Consider the following 13,003-nt stretch of genomic DNA (forward strand, 5'->3'; position numbering starts at 1 on the left):
TGTTTTATTCCTTATTTATGTTAACAATATAACCCATGTGGGTTGTGCTTATAGTAATCCACAATGGGTTGTCTTTAACTGGACACAAAGATGTGTTCAAATGTAATGCTATATTTATTCATGAGAATAGACATACATATAGACAGGCACATAGATAGATAGATAGATAGATGTATCAGGCCTTGTTAAATGTATTTTTGCATCCTCAGGGGAACCAGAAATGATATCAGTGGTGGTGATGATGCTATCTTGGTGGGAAATTAGAGTATCTAACATTTCCCGCAAATAGACATCTGTGTGATGGAACGCAGCAGCTAGATTATGTAAATGAGGCAGAAAAGCTCTTGGCTGTCTGGCAGGAGACTTCAAAGTAGTAGGGTTAGTGAGAGAATTAGTCTGCTAGCTAATCTCAATGGATGAGGGAATGGAGGTTTCACTTAGCTAATATACACACATTCATATTTGGAGTGAAAGAGCAAAGGAGAGAGAGAGAGAGAGAGAGAGAGAGAGAGATCAAAGAAAGAAGGACACTGTCAGTTTTCCGCTCTTGATAGTCTCCCTTATAGTGACTGATTTAAGATATAGCCATCTCAAAAGTTTCTGGTTTCTGGAGTGTATATTTATGTAGTAGTTCAATATATGCACATACAGTATACTATATGGTAAGGAGAAATGATTATTTACATTTTCGGTAATACAGAACTACAGACAAGATGAGCAGAAAAGAAGAAGACACTGACTCAGAGCTGATTCAAATCTGAAGTTTAGTAAGAATGTGTAGTAAATAGACACAATAAACCAAAATATAGAAAATTACTGAAGGAGGGTGCAGGCTAGTAAAAAAAAAAAAGGTAAAAAAAAAAAAAAAAAAAGCATGTGAACTGTTTGGCTAATAGTGAGTAAACTAAAACTGCCCATTTTTCCTTAATTAACTGACAGGATTAAAAGTGAAGGATGTGAAATCATTTTATTTATTCATTAACCTTAGTGCAGTTTCATATTGTGGCCAGCATTTATCTATGAATTAACAATATAATAATAATAATAATAATAATAATAATCATAATAATAATCATAATAGCTTGTTCAATAGCAAGATTAATAACCAGATTTCCAGCTAGGTGCTGGTGCTATGAATAACTATGAATAACTAGCTAAGTGCTAGTTTTAGCAGGGCAACCTGGATATTACCCTGCTGATAAAAATATTAGTAACTAATGGATATTTAATTGAGATTTTGATGTGTTACTGGTGGTCTGTAATATTAGTTTAATAAAGTATGTTGTTCCTAATGGTTCCCGTTGGCTTATTTAAATTTATTCTGATGGTAATCCTCTACCATCAGAATAAAAGAAGGAAAATATTGCATTCTGGTGTTAATTACAGTCAGGGGAAATACATATTCTGAAACTTTGTTTGTGTTATTTAATATACTTCCAGTGCATATGGGCTCTTTCAATTTACACACATAATATCTTTTGACTTCGTACTTATAAATATGAACAAAAAAGTATGTATTTGTAAGCATAAACAGAGATGTTTAAAAATGAAATTGATAGGGAAAATATTCAGACACCACAAATTAACATTAGGACTTTGTTGCCAAGCTGTTTTTGGCAATTACAGCACTGAGACATCTATTGTAACAAGTAATTTGTTTTTCGCAGCATTGTGGTTCAATTTTGGCTCATTCCTCCTGGCAAATCCAATCATCCAAGGTTAAGAGTTTCCCCCTGATGGACTCACAATTTAAAAATCCTGCATAAATTTTCAATGACATTCAAGTCAGAAGATGGGCTAGGCCATGCAAGGCCTTACTGAGGTATTTTGGCGGGTTCCTGTTTTCTGTTTCCTGTTTGTTTTCCTGTGTCAGCCCTTCCTTGTGTCTCCAGTGTTTTCTCTTCTGAAACTGTGGAGAAGGTTTATCATGGTTATCATTGATAGAGAGATTGTTAAGGTCTTTGTAGCTTTTTCCATTTGAGTGTTGTTTAATAATGTTTTTCCTGAGAATTTCATGAAGCTCCTCCACCTTCACCATGACTGCTGCTTGCTGCATGAAATATTCCCAACCAATGTTAACATGTTTTATAATGACGACAACTGCAATTTGCATGAGAACTTTTTTTGCAGCATTTATATCTAGAACTTTGCCTAATTTTATGTAACCTTCACTTATATGCAGTACTTTGCAAAATTATTCACCCTTTTTATAAGTCATCAGTTTCATCAGGATTACAAATGACACTTACACAGATTTAAATGTACTTAAAAGTACATTTTAGAAAAGTCAAAATTTATTATTTGTAAGTATTATAAGTATTATAAGTATTCAACCCCTTGAGACTATTACTTGGTAGAACCACCTTTTCCTGAATTAACAGCTTTAAGTCTGTTGGAGTATGTTCCTTCCAGCTTTGCGCACTGTTTGGGAGTGATGTTCCCATTCTTCCTGGCAGAGTTTGCTCCAGGTTCTTCAGGTTGGTTGGATGTTGTTTGTCACCTGCAATTTTCAAACAGTGCCAGAGGTTCTCAATTGTATTCAGATCTGCACTTTGACTCGGTCACTGTAGAACATTCACCTTGTTATTTTTAACCACTTCTGCATTACTTTGGCCTTGTGTTTGTGATCACTGTCCTGCTGAAAGGTAAAGTTTCTCTCCAGCTTTTTTTGTTTTTTGTTTTAGCAGACTGAAGCAGGTTCTCTTGTAATATCCCCCTGTATTTTGCATCATCCATCCGTCCTTCAATTTTAACAAGAAGCCCACGTTCTGAGGATGAAACGCATCTCCAGAGTATATTGTGATGTAGGTTCCACCTCAGCACTATTGATCCAGCAGTGCAGCACTATTGATCCAACCTCTTAAGATATATAATTACACCCTATTCCTAAGTTATAAAATTCTATTACCTTATTTTTTAACTTCCTTAGGATACTCCTTAGTCTTCATTTTCACTCCTTTACATCAGACTGACAGTCTCTTCAATGGCAGTTCAACTGAGGTGGTTTTTATTCAGAAAATGGAAGCTGTTTTAATATTTCACAGCTGAAGTCAGTTGTGTCCTCGTTAAGACAATATATTTTATTTGGAGCTTCTGGAAAGTGGGGAGTTTGAATACTTATGCAAGCAGCATTTTTCAGGTTTTTTTTTTATTTATTCGAAATGCTTACTAACCAGTAATTAATTCGGACTTTGAAAAGTCACTGTGAGAGAACATGAGTTTGCAATAAAATTCTGACAGGAAGAATATGTGTATTTATCATCTGTTAATCAGCCAAGTCTTATAATTTCCATTGGGGATTAATACTTTTGCAAGCCACTGTATATACTTTTAACTTAATTCTTTGTCTGAATTCTTTTTCCCTTATCAATTGTGATTTCTTTTTTATTTAATAATTACGTATAATTACATGCATATTTACATTTAAGTCATTTGGCAGAAGTGGATATATGCACTGGAAGTATAGTAAATAACAAAAACAAGTGTTCTCAATACTTATTTCCTTTCATTGTAATGGTAATGAAAAATGACCTAATGAAAACCCGAAAGAATCTGATGGAAACCATTAAGCCAATTCCCATTAAGGTCCATTATGTGATTAAAAACATCTGAGATTTTTCTAATGGGAAAATTTTTGTAGTGGGGTTTTTAGCACGGTAGTTTCAGCTACTGCATGTCAAAATGTTAGAACCTGCTTTTGGTGTTTGGGGAAAATGTGGAATCGGTTATGGGGAAAATTCTTTAAATGTGCTTAGAGTAGTAGTTACACTCCTTTTTTTTCATGATGAACAGTTTCCTGATACAACCTGTTGACCCAGGCGCATAGTCCAGAACCTCAATGGGTGTTTAGAATTTTTTTTTTTAAATATATAGAAATACAGCCATCAAGCAAATTCTATAAATTAGACCATGTGGGGAATTTTGTAGACTTGGAGATAGACACTAAACAGGATTGTTTTGTGTGTGTATGTGTGTGTGTGTTGAAAAAGACATTGATGCATGACACCCCTGCCACTGGATGTTTGATGCCTGACATTTCATTGATCTCATTTTCAGTGATGGTTTCTGTCAATCTATCATACACGTATGTTGCCTTGTCTAATTAGTTTGACCTTTTGGTTTCATCCACTTCTTTTCAATTTGCTTTATAGAACCTATGAACTGAACAGATCTGTGTGAAGACCGCATTTAACAGCTGTCACAGAAGCTTCCTGTTTGTTTTTGTTTATATTTTTTGACTTTCTGATTGCTTTCATTTTTATTCCTGCTATGTTTTTTCTAATTACCAGTCTATCCTTTCTGTAAAATATATATATATATATATATATATATATATATATATATATATATATATATATATATACATACATACATATATATATATATATATATATATATATATATACATATATATATATATATATATATATATATATATATATATATATATAATGGGAAAAATTGCCAGTTTAGACTGCTTCCCTGTGGTTTTGTAATAATTTGTTAGAGTTGGTATTTTGTGTTTTCTATATGGGGTGAATGATTTAAAAGATGATCTATGATTCAGTTTAGACAATTGTTGTTTTTCAAATGGAACTCAAAGGTGTTTCTGATGGTGACTTGTGTCCTAATAGATGTGTCACATTTTATAATCGACTTCTGTTACATTTGCATCTGTAATAAACCCTCATTCCAGGCTCCCTGAAAGGAAATAAGAAAGCACTGATATGTAGCATTTGAGGTTATCCATATCTAAAAAATGCTGTGCCATCAGTGGTGGCTTGGCCATAGAGGCAGGTGGGACGGAGCCCTACCAATAATACCAGACATTCAACAACCAATCTTCACAAAGTCCTCACTCACAACTCCACAGATTTTAAATACCACTGAAATATTAATGACCTATTTTAAGGTTTCTCCTCCAGAATGCTTATATTGAATCAACAGTGCACAAGGGGGAATTGCAGGTGTGCCAGGCTGCTTGCACACCAGTGTCATCACACATCTGATCAGAGCACCATGAGAGGAGAAAGGACATCTGGTTGTGCGGTGGTTAGAACTTGCCAATGCACAGGAGTCAATACCCCACAAGTTGGTTGAGGTTGCGTTGACCCAACATCATGTCCCTAGGAAGATCATTGACATCAAGAACTATTACAGCAGCTTTAGCCTGGGTGTCACCGCTGGGTCCTCAACATCAAGTTCCAGCATCGATTGGACAAGGGCATCATCACACGGTGATCTCAGTGATCATCTTGACCCTTGCTATCAATATACTGGACAAGGCAGCTGAGGTTGAGTGCAGAGGCCCCCAACCTTGTCTGTAGTGTGATAGCCAAACCTTTATGGATATTTACCAACTTTTGATCCACCTCAAATCCTCTGGCTGCTGTTCAAAGAGGCCATATAGAGGCCAAAAAAGCGTCTATATGGCTTTGGATGAGGAGCAGTGTTCAGTGGTCAAATGCTGCTGAGACACAAGTTGGGGTCTCATCAACCCCAGCTGGGAGCCTGAGCGAGGATGTCTGATGTTGAAGGACCTGAGACACCTGATGACCTCAGGAAACATCCTTGACTGTACTTCCCAGCATATCTTAGGATGTATTTTCTCGTCTCTAGTCATTAATCTCATTAACCAGTGACTCTTTGCAAAGTCTTGCAACCCTGCTGGAGAAAAAAGTATTTTATTTAATAATGACAATTTGTATGATAGTTTCAATCAAACATTTTCCAAATAGGACTAATGGTTTTAATTGTTTCAAAGAGTACACTCAATGTATTGAGTGTATAATTAATTAAATTGTTGTTATAGCTTAATTGAATGTTTGTTTATTCTATCTAGTTAACTTTGAGGGCTAAATATAAGTGCTTTCTTGTTTCGTTGTCACAGCAGAAGGTGCAGGGTCATGATTATGACACCACCCCATCATTGATTATTTTCCTATAAAAACATGCCCCAAAGTGGTTCATTCCTTTCATATTTTAAAATGTTGTATTCATAGTTATGGATATAACTAACGATGATGTGTGTTGTATAAGTAAAGGTCTGTGTTACTGAAACTGTTACATGATAATGGATTTGCCTTTCATTACCCTGTTTGCCTCTGTGTTTGGTTTTGACTTCAGCAAAGCTGCAAGGAAAATCAACAGACAACATACTGTATGTCCAACCAACTCTTGACTTCAGTTTGTCACCATACCTGTCTGACAAGCCCAATAAAGACTGACCTGCCCTTACAGCTAACAAAATGACCCGTTTCAAGCTTCCATGTCTACAAAATATCTGTGAGATAAAACATTTTGTTTTGCCGTGACCTTGGCATGCATAGATCAGTCCGACAGTCTATTATCCAAATGAAGAGCTGCAGACAGTTCAAAGTCTGTTTACATTTAGCACCAATGGAAAGCAGTGAACTTACTGAAATGATGTAGGCTGCAAATGGCCTCACTAGAGTTTGGAAAGTCAGTCTAATGAGTCCAGAGCAATGCAGTCAATCAGGTGTGTGGACTTACAAGGTGCCTCTAACAGTCTCTTCTGTGCAAATGGCACAAATACTTTAGCTCTCACAGATCAATAGTCAATTTGGGAAAGGTTGTCCGAGAGAAAGATAGAGAGGTTACACAACACTGGTTCTACAGTTCCCAGGCAGTTGTGTAGAGACTCTGTACAATGATCTGACACTAAATTAGAAGCATCATCTCTGGCAGGTCTATCAAGTATTACAGTTTCCTGTGTCAAAACCACAAATCTGCACTCAAATTAGTCTCTCTACATTATGTCAATCATCAAAACTAACAGTTACTTTTCATTTTTTTAGAGATGATTTGTGTGTGGACTTTCTTTCCACATCTTTTTCCTAAGGCTTATTGCATGGGATTCTGTGAAAGGAAAGTGTGATGGCAATCTTTGTAAATCTTTGATGTTTTAAGAAAGAACATCTCCTCCCCTAAGTATGGGATCTTTGAAAGGGAGGCATTCACTGAAATTCCTTTGAAGAATAGTGTTAGTTTGATAAGACCTATACCATGCAAAGTGAATTTTCATGTTATTTTATGCCATGTGCATTCAAACACCTTGACACTGAGTGTGGTGAATTTAGGTTCCACGACAAGGTCACTGTTTTTTTTTTTTTTTCTGCCGCTGCTAGCCACTTAAAAAGATGTGAAGTTTAAAGTAATTGCCTGGTGCATTTCTAATAGCTGCTTCAGTAGTCTCACCATCACCATATGCTGCAAAAGACTGTCAAAGATTTTCGTTTCAAGAATAGAATTTGCATACAATGTGGGTGGTCTGGATCCTATACAATATATGCAACTTACCCTGTAAGTCAGAAAAAGGGCACATAAAAAGTAACACTTAATAGTACTGCCTTTAATTATTTTTAATCAGACCATACTAAAGTACTGATACTGTATATAATATGGAATTGGTTCAGCAAATGTCATAAAGTTCTTCATTTCCATAGTAAAACTTTGTGGTAAAACTTCTATTTCATTTTGCTTTTTTAGGTGATTCATTAGATGGAGAATATTAGGATAAATCCTTGACCCACTTTCCCTTCCTATTGTTATCCTGAGCTTTTCAGTTTCTCTTTTTCTTAACTCTAAGTGCTTTTAGTCTGGCTACACTGAACAATGAGTTATGCTAAAAAGCCCCTTAATAACATATATGACTTCTACGATGAATACTTAAAGACAGGGAAAGAAAAAACATGATTAATAAATGAATACTGGCACCACATGCTGTATATTTAATCCATGCAGTTACATGAGTACTGTGACCTCAGTTCTTTTTCCACAAAAAGAAAAGATGCTAGAAAATGGTAATTCATTTATTTGTCTTCATTAATCACTACATACTGGACAGGGTTGTGGTGGATCCTGGGAACATGGGGCCCAAGTCAGGATACACCCAGGCAGGGATGATCACACACTCACACTCTTTCACATTTAAGTGGCCAGTCCACCTACAGGCTTAACAGAGCTCAGGATTGGACTGAGGACTTTCGAGTGGTGAGGCATCAACACTACTTGCCATTTCCCTGAATAAGAATAGAAATGCATTACCATACACAAAAACAGCTTGATCACATGGCTGGCCCGAAATGGAGTTCAGAGCACTACACGCTATGGTAGCTACTCTTAATGCAAGTGCGACATCTGCTGGTTGGTTATTCACTAATTAGAGTTTTCAGAGCTCTATATCACGCTGTGTTCTTCTAAAAAAAACACAGTAAAAGACACATTTTCCAAGCACCTTCTGCAGTCTTGCCATGTGAGCTTGTATTGCACAAATAGGATATGTACACTAAATATTTAATAACAGTAAAAATTTAGGTGAAGTGCCTGTTTTATTCAATCTATATCACAGCTTGGATAAATGATTAGCAATTCTGTCAGATCTTAGTCCAACCTTGGCATTAGGTGTTTAAATAGATCTCATAGCATTATGCTAAATTAAATATGGTGTGTTATTAATTAACCAGTGACCATGTATAAATGTTTTTTCCTGTACTGAAAGGATTAACATTCTGTTAGTATAATAAGCAATGGACAGTTCATTGTAAAATCTGATTAAAATCTGATTAAAACCCGTCATCAATGCATAACTAACTAACTAATAACTCTTTATTCACTATTTCAGTGGTTCCCTGGAGTCTCCTCTATAAGAGTTGCCAGAACGGTTCCTCAACACCAGCTCCTGGATGGTCCACACTTACTTTTAATTGGTACACTCTATCTGCTGGTCCGTGTCAGCTTTAAATTTGACCATACTTGGTTGCAGAGTTTCTCTGCATGTTCTCCCCGTGTCTCTGTAGGTGCCCCTACACCGTGTTATTGTTCTAGTCATTTTACCTCCCAAAGGATGCCAGTAGGTGGATTTACTAAGACAAACTGAATTCGATTTACTCAGATAAATTCACACCTCTAGGTGTGAAAGAGTGTGAACATGGTACCCTGTGAGGGATTGGTATTTAATTCCAAAGTGTATTCCCACATACTTAGAGTTCCTGGGATAGGCTCTGGATCCTGGACCCTTACCAGGATAAAGCAATTACTGAAAATGAGACAGAGTGAGTTACTTTTTATTTTCTTATTTGAGATATATCACCTGTGTTGGTCAATTTATGTGTAGTATGTTAGCAGTTATGTCTTGCAACACAAACACAGCCATAAGCATACATTATAAAATGCTGCTCAATGTTGCCTTCTCATCAATGGATTTAGTATAATTTAAAAGGAGTTAGGCCTGTAAGTCATCTCCATTATCTGGATGAAATTCTTCACAGTTTAGAAAGATAAACATGTTTTCTTTTAACATTTAATTTCACATGCTTTCAGTGCTTCCTTGAATGATACCACATTTTGTTTTCGAGACATGCTTCAAAAAAGCTTGTGCATGTCTGATTAGATAAGCTACCCTGGACTCCCCCCCAGTCCCCAACCAAAAACAATATAAATGCAGAATCACTTATAGCAGCAACACAGCCTGGAGAAGTTACCGAGCTCAAACCATGCGCAGACTGGACCTAATTCTGTTTCTGTTCTTACTGGTGATCTCAGCTGGCCATAGTAGGTATTGCGTAAAATGCAATGTCAGATGATTTGTGAGTATATACGTGTCCATGTGTGGGAAAGAAAAAAAATGTTGTGAATGTTTTACAATCTTGATCTGTCCATCTGACAGAAATCTTGATATGTTTAGCAGGAGGTTATATCTGATGACTGTGAATGAACACGACTCATCATTTATTATCATTATTAAGAGAAAAGAACATGTAGCTGCGTTTTCTTCTTTAAGCTAACAGATTAATAGATTTTTCTGGTAGATTCTGCTTCTTGGATGGCATTTTGCTTATGCTAGACTAACTTTAATACTAGCTCCATATAGCTCACTCACTCTTAAAAAAAAGAATATGGGTGTAAGAAGTATGAGTGTCATTCTCTAATTAATAAACAAAAGTAATTGATTGAAGGTGTGTAAGAGGAATAAATCACTTTAGAATGCACTATTATAGGAAAATAATCAACTTTGGGGACGTAACATTAACTCGCTTTGTGATTGGCCACATCACATCATCCCATCTTTATTTCTTTCATTGTAACAGCATGCACCCATGTATTTTATTCCTTACATAGTTTATCTCTTTGTCAGCTCATAAAGCTGAGTCACATAACCGGATGTGTGGCTACAGAGGACTCTGCCGGCGTGTGTGCTTCACCCGAGAGTACAACTCAGGTCATCATGGCTGTCCTCACAGATACAGGTAATGTCCAAATACCCTGAAGGCTTTGTGTTGTTCCTGAATGCTTGAATTATCACACTAAGCTTGAAAAGTCTGATTGTTTTTACCTATATCTCTTTGCAGATGCTGTGCTGTTCGATCTTAGCAAATACCAAAAAAAAAATATTGTGTGACAGAAAATCAACCACCAAAACAAACTGAAATTTAAGGAAGATTTTTGTACACAAAGTATTTGCAAATATAAAGAACATCACTTTGAAATCTGCATTAAATTGCTTGTCTCTGTTATGTGTGTAAGTACCATTTGGTCTTTCAAGGACCCAAAAATTGACTTAAAAACAAATATCACACAGTTTTAATGTAAATAAACAGGACATAAAAAGATTAGAACAACTCTACATAGAGAATAAAACACTAGGGGGCATGCTATTATAGGAAAATAATTAACGATGGGGTGATATGATACTTTCCAACACAAAGCAGAGTTTTGATTACCACCCTGAAGCTGATTATTTGCCAGTAATTTCATGTTTTAATTATTTGCTAATAATTTCATGCTTTTTTATCTGTTTATTATCAGTCTTAAATGATGTATAGTGTCCATTATACAAGGGAGTGTGTAAGTGTGTAGAAATGATAACATATTAGAATAATTACATCGATGTAAACGGCACTGCTGTCAGATTTCAATGGCTCTGTTTGAGCTTTTACAGTTTGTTTTGTTTCTTTGTGACTGATGGGCAGGTTAATACTTTATACACCATATTACATTTACGGTGTGTGATATATTTATTACAGACCAGTAAAAACTTTTAAAACATTTTAAACAATATTTACATTTAACAATGGATTGGACACAATAGATTAGAAATCTATTTTTCATTGTTTTTAAAGCAATTTGATAAAGGCTTATGACTAAATTTTGAGTCGAAGACAAATGTAAATAGTCAGGTTAAATAATATAAAAGGTAATTAATATAAATTAATCTCTAAATCAAAATATATTTTTTTATAACAAAAAAATAATTTAGAACATCGGAAAAGCAGTGAGGGGTGCTGCTTTTTGGGAATTTTAAGTTCTTAAAGTTGTGTTCTTTCATTGTGTTAATGTCTTCATTTATTCACTCAGGCTCATTCACACATAGGCTTTAGAGTCACGGCGGACTGGGTGTCTATTCCAAGATGGCGGGAGACAGGAATAAACAAACAAACAAACAAATAAATGATTGAAGTGGTCACATATATTTTTTTAATATTTAGTAAAATGACTGTAACAGTCTAACTGTGCTGTCAATTCACTGCCTCAAGTTACTGTATAATAAGTCAGATAATAATTCATAAATGAATGTTATAATTTACTGTGCAAATTCCAACATTTGGGGTATTATGTCAGATTAAAACAAAAGATAAATACCAAGACAGTTGAACTCAATTAGCTCATTAAAAATACCTGACAGTATTTAACCAATTTTCAGTATTTAACCAATTACCAAAAATTCAGATGTTGTTTTATCCTTTATCTTCAGTATAAAGCAGGAATATCACTAAATAAAGCACTAACAAGCTCCTAATGTTGTGAAATAACTGCTGTATTCACTACTTATATGCACATTTATTACTTATAAATGTAATACATGACCCTTATACTGAAGTGTTACAAGACTTCATTATAAGACAATGAATCATATTAATCAAGTGTGATTGATTAGAAATATCCTTCTTTCATTTAAAAGAGAGCTTCTGTGTGTATCTTCTTTACACATTTAATATAAGACACATGTTAAGACACATTTTAATCAATGATTCCTCAGAATATCTAGGGACATGATGTGTTTTCTGTACAGGGGTCCTGATAAACACGACTCACCAGCCTTCCTGAGGCGCCAGCAAAAGAGACATTAACATCAGCAAAGAGATTACAAAGCACAAACAAGTATGTTTAGATTTCTATAGTGATTAGAGACGGAGCGGCCAGCGAAGGCCGAGGGTCAGGATATTATAAAAGTTTTTTATAAGGAATTGGGTCAAGGAGAAGACAGGCGCATATAGATCTACACAACAGGAACAACAGTCTGAGAAGTGGGAAAAAAATCCATGGAGAGATATTTTGGTAACTCTCTGACCAATCTATTAGTATCAGTTAGTGCTTAGCACTGTTGCCTTGCACCTCCAGGGTTGGGGTTTGAATCCTACTTCTGCCTTGGATGCATGAATGAATGGATGAATGGATGGATGGATGGATTGATTTTATTTCTCATTTATTAACACATATTTTGTGTGAATCGTTGCATCATTTAAAAAAAATCTTTCTGGACAAGTTTATCACGTTTATTTATATCATTTACTTTTTGGGTCATTCAGGAATTCTTGCACTCTGTAAAACTGTGTTTTGCAGGAACAAACCATTTCTCTATGGATCCACTGATCCAATCCAATCCTGAGTATTTGTATAAGACCAGGATGGGACTGAGTTGCTAGATTTTTATACATGGGTGTGGACAAACCTGTTTTTTTTTTTTTTTTTTTTTTTTTGTCTGATGCTTTTATCCAAATCAATCTACAGTTGAGAATCCAACTGGGGTGCATTTCCCAATAATGATGAATATGAATAATGAACAACTTCATGAAGGACGTACATTATGTAGGAGCCTGTTTTGTGAGGGTTTTTCATAAGCCTTAGTTATCAGAGATTTAACAAGCAACTCCTTAGTACTTCTTTGTTGACTCCACCCCAACCAAGACTGCCAAAAAGCCAT

At 35.5% G+C, this 13,003-nt stretch overlaps 1 protein-coding gene across 1 annotated transcript; it reads left to right on the forward strand.

Moving 5' to 3' along the window:
• The first annotated feature begins 8,457 nt into the window (after positions 1–8,457).
• Positions 8,458–10,392, forward strand: defbl2 (defensin, beta-like 2). The gene is made up of 3 exons (XM_034311163.2): positions 8,458–9,573; positions 10,157–10,268; positions 10,371–10,392. The coding sequence occupies exons 1-3, from the start codon at positions 9,516–9,518 to the stop codon at positions 10,390–10,392; spliced, it is 192 nt and encodes a 63-aa protein (XP_034167054.1). The 5' UTR covers positions 8,458–9,515.
• The last annotated feature ends 2,611 nt before the right edge of the window (positions 10,393–13,003 follow it).

The sequence above is a fragment of the Pangasianodon hypophthalmus genome, chromosome 15 (genome assembly GCF_027358585.1).
Source record: "Pangasianodon hypophthalmus isolate fPanHyp1 chromosome 15, fPanHyp1.pri, whole genome shotgun sequence".
NCBI classification, from domain to species: Eukaryota; Metazoa; Chordata; class Actinopteri; order Siluriformes; family Pangasiidae; genus Pangasianodon; species Pangasianodon hypophthalmus.